This window comes from Carettochelys insculpta, chromosome 31 (genome assembly GCF_033958435.1).
Source record: "Carettochelys insculpta isolate YL-2023 chromosome 31, ASM3395843v1, whole genome shotgun sequence".
NCBI classification, from domain to species: Eukaryota; Metazoa; Chordata; order Testudines; family Carettochelyidae; genus Carettochelys; species Carettochelys insculpta.
In genome coordinates this window covers 3759120-3772338 of record NC_134167.1, presented here as the reverse complement: position 1 = coordinate 3772338, position 13219 = coordinate 3759120, and the positions used below count along the sequence as shown (strand labels likewise).

Below are 13219 nucleotides of genomic sequence, written 5' to 3'. Positions count from 1 at the left end.
GCACTACTTCATGTTGCAGGAGACTGAATTAGCAAGACCTTCTGCAGGTCATAGGCCGTGTTGCATTTAGGTTGTTACAGTATGACAAAGGTTGGGATTTACTGAGCTGATCTATCTAGCTGTTTTTTATGCCCCCTCTCCCCCAGTCAGCTGGTGGAGAGGGGCTGTAAACCTCCCACTGTAGCCAAGCCGGGGGAGGCTGCAGCAGCCCATATCATGTAAGCTCTTGGATGGCAGGGCCATTCTTTCTGTACCATGTTTGTACAGCACCTAGGTCAGTGGAATCCTGGTCTATGGCTGGGACATGGAGGTGCCTAATTTCAGTAATTAATAACAACCACCCTAATCCCATGGGCAGTGCAGGGCAGGGCAGCGCAGCATCATTTGCTAGATACAATTGACCTGTTCCTCACTTGCTTACCAGAACTTCCTGAGCCAGACACTGATCTTGCTCTGCACACCAACCTTTCTGTATGTCCCTGTGGGAGAGGCCACCTCTCAGCTTCCCCCGCCCCACTGCCTCAAACCATTTTTCCTCGGGACCCTGGTCATCCCTCTGTGAAAAGGACATGCCCGGCCTGGCGGGGCTGGGAGTTGATGAGCAATGTTTCAGTGTTGGTTGTGCAACTCCGTTGCCAAACCTCATTACTCCTGATGTTTATCTCACCCCTTGATATGCAGAATAGCTCCGAGGCGTGGCTGACAAAATTGCTTGAGCGTGTAGATGTGCCAACAAGGTTTTGTCACCATTTCATAGCCATCGGGACCTCTCCCCACTTGGGAGTCCACTACACAAGAGATATTGAGCTGGCTAGAGGGTGCCTTTTTACGGCTCTTAACAGTGGCTCCTTGAGCGTCATCCCAAAAGGTGGCCCTGCCCTGCTCCTTTTAGGGACCCCTTCAAATACACCTGCATGATGCTGGGGTTCCTGAGGTGGAACTAGCCTCTTGGGGAGATCTGTCTCGCTGCAGAAACACCAGGCTTGGCCCTAACTGCGTTAGGTGCTGCACAGACATACCACAAACACAAGCTTTCGGGCTGTCTCTGCCCTGCTGCACTGAGCCTACAGCCTATGAGAGAAGTCCTCTTAGGTGCAGGAGACAAACCAGCCTGGCCATGTTGAGTGTGAGAAAAGGGAGACATACAAGTATCAGAGGATGCAGACATTCTTAAGGCTGCAGTCTGCCATACGCAGAGAGCCCCCCCACCACGTAGGGCATCTTCCCTCTGACTGGTGATTCAGAGGGCTTCTGTCCATCACTCTGCTCTTTTGTTCCCTGTCTATGAAACCCTCTGTGAACATCCACCCAGACCTCACTTACCTCCTTAAAAGCCCTCCTTCCAACTCTCCTCCACAAAAACATGGCTGCTGGGTGAGACTCCTGCTCCTCACACCAGCCACCCTTCCCTTCTACTCCCCAGTCTGTCTCCATTTGTCATCATGTCTTATACTGCAATTGTAAGCTGCTTGGGGCAGGCACTGGCTTTGCTCTGCCCGGTGCCTAACACGTTGGTCAGGACGATGGCTCGGAGGCAAAACAAATTAATAAGGGCCCTGGCTGTATTCATAGTTTGTGTGACCCGCAGCCCAGCCCCCCAGGTGTATGGGGATGAGAGGGCATTATTGGAGGGGTTTATTCACACCATGCTGGCCCTGCCGCCTCTCTGCTCCTTCCATACGTCAGCTCTGCTCTTCTCCCCTTGTTGACCCTCTCCTTCCTAGCCCTGGCAGCAGAAGACTTGTGCTGAGTCTAGTCACATTCTCCTCTGTTCCATGGATCCTCCTGCTGCTACTCCCTTCATGCCAAGCCCTCCTTAGTGGCCCCTTCTTGCTCCTTCTCGGAAACCCCCACCTCTGAATTCACCCCCAAAACCTACTTCATCCACAGTGGGGGCATAGGCTGGGGGTGGTCCTGTGATTAATGCATGGCATTGCAAGTCAGGACTCCTGGGTTCTCTCAACAGTTTTCCCACAGAACCTGGGCTTCACCTCTCTTCACGTCACTTTCCCCATCTGCACAGTAGGGCATAAAACCTGCTTCCGACTGTGTGTTTGAAACAAAACTCTGACTGTTTGCAAAGTGCTTTGAGATCCTGGGATGCCACCCAGCAAAGAAGTACCAGGAATGATAATTAGCCCAGCAATCACCTTGGGAAAATGCCTCCACCTCTCGTATCATTGCATGATGCGTTAGATGCAACTAAAATATCTGTGCCAGAATTAGATGGCAAGCTGCCTGGGCAGGGCTGTCTCTGATGTGTTTGTAGCATGTTGTTTGGGGCCAGAAGGAAAAACAGCAATAAAATACAACATGGAAATTTCACTCCTGTTTTCTTAAAGAGGTGTCTCCTGACTCCTTGAAGTTGAGCAGCCCTTTCTGTGTACCAGCGCAGATGAATTATCATCTAATATTACTGTTCACTTTATAACTCCACTACACACATTGCAACAAGCAGCAGTATACGTAATCAAGCACATTCAGCGGGTCTGTACACATTGAGTCTGTGGGACTAGTCCAGAACCTGGCAACATCCACATAGAAAAAACAGCTCTCCCCTCCGCCTCACCTTCCCACACAGTGATCAGATGCAAAATCTGGTGTTTGCAAAAGTATGCTTCTCATGAGCCGGAGGAATGTGACATGGTTGGCCAAATTCTTCCCTGCTGCAACACTGTTGAAGTTAATGGAGTTACACCAGGGTAGAAAGTAGCTCAATCTATTCTGTCCTTTGCTCTGGGGACCTAAATCAGCTAACTAAAAACCATGGTGTTGCACTCCCTTATAACATGACTGGGTTCACCAGATGGAAGAGGACTGAGTTTGAGCTCGGCAAAATTTTTTGCACACAATTTTTTTCCAGTGAAAGATGCAGATTTGGTGACAGATTTAAATATTTTTGCAAATGTGTGCTGGTTTCACTGACGGACTGTTTAGAAATTAAACCAAAAGGAAAATGATCAGAACAAATCTACCCATGTCATTTTCAAAGTGAAACACATTTTTTGGTTCAAAATGGTTCTTCAATTTAAAATTTTCATATATATTTAATGTTTAAAAATTTAAATGTATGTTTTAAAATGATCAGCATTAAGCAAAACGTTTCAGGTCAAACAAAATGTTTTGTTTTGACAGAATCAAAATGTTCCATTTTGTTTGACCGAAAATGATTATTTTTTAAAATTTTTGATGTCACCAAAAATGTCTGGTTTTGGTTTGCCACAAAACAAATATTTTGGGGACTTTTTGACATAATTTGCCCAACCCCATTATAAGCCTGATGGCATGTAACCTACCTCTTCGTTTTTGTCTAAAGCAGATGTTTACAGGATCAAAAGGGGACATGATACACTTCCCAGATATGAAACAGTCTCATATCTAGGTTTGGAAGGATTAGATTTTCATTGGCAAATGTTGCTAAATATCTATTTCACTGTACAAGTTGACAAAAATATTTCCATCAATGATGATAAAAATTTATAGAGAAGGAAGAAAAGCTAAATATTTCTTGAGTATATTAGAGTTTGGTTTAAGGACATTTACTTTGCATATTTTGACGGGATGGTGACAATCTGTATTTTAATGGTTATAAGTTATTGAATCTCAGCATCTTCTGTCATCAAATAATTATTGCCTGATGGGGCTGCCCACCTCAATTTTGTGGAACTGTGGAAAATTTACATAGATAAAAGAAAAATTGCATGAGAATGAATGTCAATATTATCCATCGAAATTATAAAAAAATGGATTGTGCCAAACCTCGTTATAGTCATCCATATTCACCAGGGGCATCACACTAGAAACATGGACAGCACGAAATCATGCATCTAAGTGCCAATACAAACTGGAATCCAGGCCACTGCAGAATCTGTTTCACCTCTGCTGCATCCATGAGCTCTAATGTTGTTTGCTTCCTGTCGGGGCCGTATACCCCTCTCACTGGCATAAACGAGGAGCCACTCCACTGAGGGCTTTGCCTTTCCTGAACTTGCCAAAGCTCCTTTCATTTTCCCAACTGGGCCATCCCTGAGCCAGCCAGCACTCAAGCTTCCCATTTAATGGCACTTTTTGCAGATTCGTACCATGAGTTCTATCTGTTCTGTGGTGTGCAGCTGGGTCCCTGCTGGGGATACTTTCTACTGAGATCCTCAAGTGCTTCCCAGCTTGAAAACTTCACCACTCTGAGCTGGGAGCCCAAGAAATCACAAATGTGCGGACTGCTGATGAAGTGCTCATTCCCTTCAGGTGTCAGTGCTAATAGATAGAGACAGACAGGGACCACGAGCTCAACAGCACACAGAGCAGAATGGTGCATGTCTCCTCTTACCCAGAGATGCCTCTTCCTTTGCACTCAGCGACATGGCCTCGTGAGCTGGCTGCTCGTACAGACGGAACTGGTAGCGATGGTATCCGCTCCGGGCTGGCGGTGTCGGACGCTGGTACTCTGGGTACAGAAAACACAATGGATGAGATTACGTTCAATCCCCTACACACACACCACAGCTGGCATTCTCTGGAACAATCTCCCCATGCTTTCAATACCCTCCCAGCCCAGGACTGAGCTCTGCACTATTTATCCATGTCGCAGCTTTGAGCCCTTTGTGCAGCTTCCCCCGCCTCCTTCGGCAGTTCCCTGGAAGTCAGTGCTTGGCACTGCCCAGTGTGGATGGGCTCTGCAGGCCTGCACAAAGGGACCCGCTGCATGCATCCAGCACTGCCCACGTGAACGGACTCCTACACTAGAGAGGAGGATATGACAACTTTATTCCTCTACAGCAATGAGCCAAGCAAGGCCCTGTGCCCTGTCACTGGGCCCCTTTGGTTGGTGGGGGAGGCGGGAAGCAGGGCAGTCCCCAGGTCATCACCCTGCTGGGTTTTTTCCATGAGCATGTTGTTACAAAGAGCTGAAGAAATTCAGTGCAATCTCAGGTGTCTCCCTGCCAAGTCACATCCTATGTGTCCCTCAGGCCCCCTCCCCTCCAGTCTTCCTTCTCCCAGCCCCTCCCGCTCCCTTATCTTCCACCCATCTGGCCCCTCTGGCCCCTTGCCACCTGCTTGCAAGCACATTCTTGCTTCTCCTCCATTGAAACACCCTCTCTTTCAACCCACCTCTTCTCTAGCCCCCGCTCTAGCTCTGTCTGCACCTCGCACCCAGATGCCCTCTGCTCAGGGCTCCCTGTCATCCCCGCCAGCTCCTTCACCAGCCCCCAAAGGCATGGCAGTCAGGCTCCTCACCTGCACACAGCCTTGCCCCCAGCCTGCCTGCTCCCTGGCCCTGGCCCCTGCTCTCAGCTGTGCAGCTTCTTCTGCACTGCCCACTGCTCCCCACAGCTGCGTCCCTCCAGCCTCTCTGCCATACACCCCTTCCCTAGCACCTGCTTCTCCCCCGGCTCTCTCACCCCCGCCTCTCAGAGTGCACATGCCACAAGCAGGCTTCCCTTCGATTTCTTCCAGCCGCGTGCAGAATGAATTTTGTTGTGCGTGCCGAGGGATATGCTAAGTGAAACAGGCTGCGGGGGCTCTGCTACTCAGCTGGGCAACACCCGAAGCTCTCCTGGGCGGCTGCCCAAGTGCTCAGCTTACAGGGCACATGGGCCAGAAAGGACCATTGTGATATGTAGTCTGACCTCATCCTGCCTGTGCTGACTGTAAACTCCCTGGGCTGGGGCCATGTTTTAATCTTCACCATGTGGACTGCTGCACCCCCCAATGGCCCCCATAACACTAATCTCACTCTGCACAGCAAACCAGAACTCCGACTCTTTCCAGTTCTTTCTTTGTTGGACTGGGGTAGCCTGCAGGCTGCTCCTCAGCAAGTGGGGCAGGGCAGTGCCGGGGCCGCCTGCTTTCTAGTGCAATACCTACTCATCTCCCTGCTAGTCTTCACCACAAATTCTGCATCGGGATTCCTTTCCAAACTTGCCCAGAGTTCAGGGAGCTCTGGCCTTTGTCTGCAGGAAGCTGGCAGGTATGGTGCATGCATCACAAAAGGGACACTAATGCCATGCCAGGTGATCAGGTACGTGGCTGCAAGAGGCAGTTTGTATTCCTTTCAGGAAAGGAGGAGGTGATGCAAAGAGAGTAAAGGTGAACGTTACTCCAGGACCTGATCAAATTAATCCCCCCAAGCAAGAGAACCACCAGCAGCACCTCCTCCCAGCATGAGGAAACATTCAAACCAAAGGCTCTCCTTGGCTTCTCACCGTTGGGGCTGCTAAGTGGCTTTCTGCATGTTTCTCTGCGTCGGGTGGGAGACAAACCCAATCAGTTCAGTTTGAGGCTGGATCCCCCAAAGTCTGAGCATGGTGCACAGTGGCACTGACGTCACTCCTGTTTTGCAAGGCAGAGCCCTTTACAGCCAGGAGCTGCGTCTACACGTGCACGCTACTTCGAAGTAGCGGCAGTAACTTCAAAATAGCGCCCGTCGCGGCTACACGTGTTGGGCGCTATTTCGAAGTTGAAATCGACGTTAGGCGGCGAGACGTCGAAGTCGCTAACCCCATGAGGGGATGGGAATAGCGCCCTACTTCGACGTTCAACATCGAAGTAGGGACGTGTAGACGATCCGCGTCCTGCAACATCGAAATAGCAGGGTCCTCCATGGCGGCCATCAGCTGGGGGGTTGAGAGATACTCTCTCACCAGCCCTTGCGGGGCTCTGTGGTCACCGTGTGCAACAGCCCTTAGCCCAGGGCTTCTGGCTGCTGCTGCTGCAGCTGGGGGTCCGTGCTGCATATACAGGGTCTGCAACTAGTTGTTGGCTCTGTGTATCTTGCACTGTTCAATGAAAGTGTGTCTGGGAGGGGCCCTTTAAGGGAGCGACTTGCTGTTGAGTCCACCCCGTGACCCTGTCTGCAGCTGTGTCTGGCTCCCTTATTTCGATGTGTGCTACTTTGGCGTGTAGACGTTCCCTCGCTGCGCCTATTTCGATGTTGGGCTGAGCAACGTCAAAGTTGAACATCGACATTGCTGGCCCTGGAGGACGTGTAGACGTTATTCATCGAAATAGACTATTTCGATGTCGCTACATCGAAATCAGCTATTTCGATGTAGCGTGCATGTGTAGACGTAGCCAGAATGTCCAACACGCCCCACTGGGGCCAGATTTTCACAAGAGTTCAGGACTTTGGAGATTCTTTCTGCGAGTGTCACAGACTGGCTGCTACTGACAAGCTCACCTTGCCTTACTAGGTACCCTTCTCTCTCTGCTCCTTGCTGTACTAGCCAGCAGCCACCAGGCTGGGCTTCCCAAGAATGTGGTGGAAGGTATCAGGAAGAAAAGATGGTCATGGCCTCTTCTAAAGCAATAATAAAATACAGAGCTGTCCACAACAGCTTTGGGGAAATCCCTTTTTAAAACTACTTCTAAAGCTACTCAGCAATATCTCATTAATCATCGACTTATTGGGCAACGCCCCCCCCCCCCCCGCGCTGTAATGTCATTCAAATTCATCAAGCTACCCTCAGGTTGAATTTGGCCCCTTTTGTGTTGCAAATCCTTGCTCCATATAACATCCACTGATAAAGAAACTGTTAGGATCCACCTTCTTCCTATCCGCTCCCAGGTTTGTTTGAAGTGGGCTGGACGTTCTTCCACCAACTGGGCATTTTGAACACCGTTTGCTCCTTTGGAGAGGTTCTCCTCTTTCAGCTAGTTAACTGCTCAGCACTTCTCTGCTGCTGGGGAGAGAGTTTGTGCATACATCTCTCAGGCCTGTTTCTTGCATCCAGGAGCGTACGAGAGTGTCTTTGGATCTCCCAGCCTGCACACTGGAGTGTGTTGTCAGTCCTTTGCGATCTTAACTCCCAAAAGTGCAACACAAGGGAAGGGATTGGTGGCAGGTACGGCAAATAGTGGTATTTCACCAATAACTTATGAAGCAAAATTGATTTTTAAAGGGTTCCCTGTTGAAAGAAAGTACCCAGAAGGAAGCCTCATGTGTGGAAAGGCCAGGGCTTGTAATTTCTGCCGCCCCGCACGTTGGGCGGTCATTACTAAGTTGGACTGATGGCAACTTACCCCCATGCTGTACTGTACTTACTACTTACTTGCAGGCCCGTGTGTGTTTTATTCCCACCCTCCTTGTGGGCTCCAGCCTGCTCCTTCAACACTGTCTTGGTTCTTTGGAGAGATGAGCTCTTCATTCACATGGGGGCATGACAGGACTTGCCAGGTGGGAGAGGTGTCTTCTGCTTCAACTCGCCAACATGTGGAGCTGAAAGGAACCTCAGGAAGCCATCAAATCCAGCCGGAATCAAGGCCACCTCGACCACCCCGACAGGTGTTTGTCCAAGCCCCAGTGATGAGACTCCACAGCCTCCCTGGGATGCCGATTTGAGACTTAACTGACCCAAATCTCCCTTGGTGCAGATCAAGTCTATTACTTCTTGTCCTACCATCAGTGGACATGGAGAACAAGTCCTCACCTCCCTCCTTATAGCAGCCCTTAATGTATCAGAAGACTTATCAGGTCCCTCCTCAGCCTCCTTGTCTCAAAACTAATCATGCCCAAGTGTTTAAACTTCCCTTCACTGGTCAAGTTTACGAGATCCTTGATCATTTTCTCTGGACTCTCTCCACCTTGTCCACGTTGTTCCGAAACCCACACAATTCCCTCTCTCATGAATGTGCAGGGGGCAGCCATACACGGCACTAAGGCCAGAACTCGAGGTTGCGGCTTCCCCTTTTGTCTTGAAGTGGGACGGAGCTTTCCCGCCATGCTTTCCAGAAACAGCTTCCTCACCCCACCAGCTGGTGGACAGTTGTGGGCACGCACTCCAGCCTCCTGCAAAAGGGTAGCGATTCCCCCTTGGCTGGCAAGCTGCGCTGCTTCGCACCTGGACAAGGTGGTACCCGGTATGGGTCTGTGATCAGCTCCCACACAGGTGTGGAAGACGCACCTGCAGCTTGTGCCCCTGCCCAGGGGCTGAGAGCAGTGGCAGTCTTTCAGCTCAGGGTGTGGGAAGCTGTGTCAGTACTACTCTTCACAGTCAGGGCAGTGCAGATGTGTTCATGTCCCAGTTTCTCCTCTCACACGGACTGGGAGAGCTTTGCCTCCACTCTGAGCTTGTGCTGTGTCCATGGCCCAGGAGCTCCTCAAGGGGCACGACGTCCCATCGCCCCGCAGCCTGGGGGGGCTGTGCCTTTGTACCTTAATCAGCTCCTACAGGCACAAAAATGAGGACACAGGGCCTAGCCCCAAAGGCTGGACCCAATCCCTCCTCGGGCTGAGCCCTCTCGGAAGGGGCGGGGGCATTAAGGCCACTCCCTTTTAACCTTGCTCCAGCAGGTTCATGCCGAAGGAGCCCAAAGCGCTTTACACACCGGATGCAATGGGCTTCGCGTAACAGGCCCCAATGGTATTAGTATGGCTGGGTGATGTGGTAGCCCCACAGGACCCCCGTCACAAAGCAGGGCCCTGTTCTACTGGGCACTGCACAGCAGCATAGGCAAGTACACAGACCCCGGCCCAGAGAGCGGTCTACCATGGGGCTGATGGCCAGCATGGGCCCCAGAGCACGGAGGGAGGACAGGCTGGCTCCATACCCCTGCAAGGGGTGGGGCCAGGGGCAGTCAGCCCTTGGCACCATCTGGACCGAGGCCCTGGGAGCCTGACCCCCCCAGCCACGTGGCGCAGTGCAGCAGCGCTGCTGTGGCCCTTCAGAAGGGCTGGAGCTTTGGCTGCTGCTGCAGTAGTGGTGGTGGTGGCCAGAGGTCTGGGTCCCTTTGACACGTGGGGCTCTGGGGTAACTGCTCCCTTTGCCCTGCCCCTCCGTTGGCCGGCCCAGGGTGCACTGAAGGTATGTCTGCACTGCAGTCAGACACCTGTGGCTGGCCTGTGCCAGCCGACTCGGGCTGCAGGGCTGTTTAACCACCATGGACATAATTAGGCTGGGCCTGCAGCCTGCGCTCTGAAACCCTCACAGGGGCCTAGATCCATCCACTCTGCCATTAAATGGCCCCTGAGCCCAAGCACACGTCAGCTGGCTCTGGCCAGCCACAGGGCATACAAGGGGTGGCGAAGGCTCCCCACTTCTGTAAGAAGACCGAGGGCCTGATGGGCTGAGCTCCAAGAAGCTCTTGGGGACGCCAAGTGAGCTGGGCACGCACAAGGCTGCTGAAAAGCAAGTCACCATATGTCAACCCAGTGCCAGCAAGAAGCTGGCCCTGAAGGTCTCATTGGAGAGATGAATCAGGGAGCTGTTAGTTTGCACCATTGCAGCTGATGCACAAATGAAGAACAAGAGAGATTTGGGGGCATTCCACCCACAGTGAATCATCTAAGAAGCTGGGCGGAGGAGGAGGTGGAGGACTGTGGGGGTGCTCCAGCTGGCTGGCTCTGGGTTGAAAAAGTTTGCAAGGCTTTAAACACCTCCTCGTTTTCCTGTATCAGCCAAACAAGAGATCAATATCAAAGAGAACCCTGTTGTCTGGTTAGACTGAAACAGATCCTCCTCGCTGCCTTTCCATTGCTGAGGCTGCCGGCACTCAAAGCCTGCAGCAGGGGAATCCCTCGCTATTTACATCTGTCCACCTGTTTACCGAATGCAAATCACAGTGGGTATGCAGAGGGTGATTTGCACCCTTCTTTGTAAGCCTCTTTCTCCTTGCGGAGGAATGGGATTCCAAAGTTCTGAAGTGGGTCATCTGCCAAGGCCATGGCCACTTGCGGACTCCCACTGGGACCCAGCTCCTGACGCCTTCCAGCTCCCAGAGAGCGTGACAGTAGCTGGCGGTATTAACTCCTAATGTAGGTCCAAGGGACCGTGTGTGGCAAGAGTGCATGTATGTGGATGGTGGGCTAGCACATCAGAACCTACCCTGGGTAGGCTTTGTTTGAATGTCTGGTGGGGTGGGGTCCCAACTCTCCCTTGGGGTTCTCTGTATCCTTGCAGAGCTCTGACGGTACCTGCGTTTCTCTCTCTCTCTCTCTCTCTCTCTCTCTCACACACACACACACCCCCCCCGCCCCCCCCCCCAAGAGTCTAATCTTCCCAGCTGCCTCCCTCATAGCCAGGGATTGCACAGAATTGTCTTCAGACCTATCAAAATTGCTCCTTAAAGGGCCAGGGGCTTTCCTGGTTAAGCAACACCAAGGACAGGTCCCAGGAGCTGAGCTTGCTGCCCTCCCTCTCTCGTGTTCACCAAGGAAGACAGAGCTCTCATCTGAACTGGAGCCCAGCTCTCCCAGTGGCAGTGCCTCTCAGCCACTCCTTGGTTTAGTAGCATGGTCCAGAGGTCTTGGGGCAGTGAGATAGGAAGGGTTTGTGCTGCCCCACCTCACCTGTTAGCACACGGCCTTTTGGATTTCCAGCCCACAGGTCTGTGCCCTGCAACGACAGAAAGGACTCGGTTAACACGTGGGACATGCTCACCAGACCAAACTGTTTGCATTGCAGAGGGGCCCGGGGAAGTGGGCGATGCTCAGGCCCCTACTGCGCGAGGTGCTGTGCAGATGAGCTCGCAGTCCAGGTTTTGAGGGGAGATAGCCAGGTGGGTGAGCTAAACAGGGAGGACAGAGGTGGGGGTGACAAAGGACGGAGGCTTTGAGACAGGAAGTGAGGCCCCGCTCACTACGTGCCTAGCCCATCAGACTCACCCGTCCGGGGGAGCGTCTCATAGGACACAGGGCAGTTAGGTACCAGCTCCCAAAGAAAGTCCTAAGGGCCCTTTGTTGCTTGGGGAACCTGCCGTAGGCGTTCGCTGCTAGCTTCACGCAGCCTGCTGCGGCCTCGCTCCCTGCACTCCTCCGACACTGCCTCCCTTGAGTTCAGCTGGAAAGTTTCCTGTTCCTCCTCCGTCCCCGCCTGCAAGCCTGTCCCAACAGCTGTCGTTCCTTACTGTGGGTAAGCAGGGAAGAGTGGGGAGCCAAGGCGCCAGGGCCTATATTTTGCTTGTTAATTTGTATTTTAAAAGTGTCAGTGACTTTGTGCACTGCCGCCAATGCATTGTAGAGTTCCCCTGAACCACAGGCTGTGCTGTCACTGTGCTCTTGAAGCCAGCACACAGGGACTGTCAGACGGATCACATGGGACCTGTTATCTGGGCCACGGGATGCTGGGAAGGCTTCAAAAGCGCTCGCTAAAAACTCTGCCACCATCCTGTGCATAGGTATTCAGGCAGGGGCTAATTGCCATCCCCAGGAGGCAGGAAGGCCATGGTGCCTTTGGAAAGCACGCAGGCTGGAGCACAGAAAACGAAGGGGAGGAATCAGACATGCCTACGAAACCTGACAGGTGCAGTTTACAGCTGCTGAGCCACATGCTCAGGTGGTGTAAACTGTCATGCTTCCACTGCAGTCAGTGGAGTCCTGCCAAAATCTGAGGGGGCTGGCCTGTTGAAGACAATGAGGCCATGCTGATTTACACCAGCTGGGAATCTGGCGGGCTGTATTCCAATCTCCAGCCCACTGGGGTGATAGAAAAATAGATGCCAATTCCCTGCAAGGGCTTTGGAGCGTCCCAACACAGTTCCCAGGGCAAGACTCTTTGGTCCCCAGCCCCGATGCCTCCAGGGTAAATTTTCCTGTCGCTTACTCACTCGTTGATTCCTAAGGCAATATGCTCATTACATACCTGGCTGTGATGGGGCCAGGGTGTAACATGATGCCCCCACCCGCTTCCTATTTTCAGCTGTAGACTAGAACAGATCTGTACCATGTTCTTGGCCTTGGCAAAAGCTTTGTCCAAAGCTTTAGGGCAGTTAGGGGACTCCCGGGGAAGTGACATGAGAATCTGGCACATAATGCTTTCTGCACTGCAGGTGATGTGAGGCTTGTGCTATATCCTGGGACAGTCAAGAATGATCATTTCAGCTGTCCTGCAAGTGAGCCTAGGACAATGTAGTGATGGTATCCAGCCTGATGAAATGCAATGCCTTCGGTGCCCTGGACTTTACCACTTCCTCTCTCACACGTCCTCCTCCTGCTGCTGCTGCTGCATTTTGGGAGAATTCTAATGAAGTTTTGTCGAGAACAAACCACAGTTGGGCAGAAATTGCATGCTGCAAAGAAGCAAACAGAACTACCGAGGAGCACAAGCCAGTGCTGTGCACACATCCCTCGACAGGTCTGCCCCTGCATCTCAATCTGCTAGTCCCCTGTTCAGTGCTGCCAAGCCTGGAACCACAATACCCACTGCTATTCTAGTCCTGTCCCTCCTACCCAGCTCTGCCAAAGTGTATAAATGCTCATCTGGAACAACCCACGGTATTCCAGTCC

General features: G+C 52.0%; 1 protein-coding gene across 5 annotated transcripts in view; it reads right to left on the bottom strand.

Moving 5' to 3' along the window:
- The window catches only part of LOC142004338 (early growth response protein 3), a 324184-nt gene that overhangs the window by 135884 nt on the left and 175081 nt on the right, over window positions 1-13219 (bottom strand). For all 5 annotated transcript variants that reach the window (XM_074981927.1, XM_074981925.1, XM_074981924.1 and 2 more), the window contains exons 5-6: window positions 11285-11330; window positions 4328-4444 (exon numbers count right to left, since the gene is read on the bottom strand). In XM_074981927.1, coding sequence (XP_074838028.1) covers window positions 4328-4444; window positions 11285-11330 — 163 coding nt within the window. The remainder of the gene's footprint in view (window positions 1-4327; window positions 4445-11284; window positions 11331-13219) is intronic.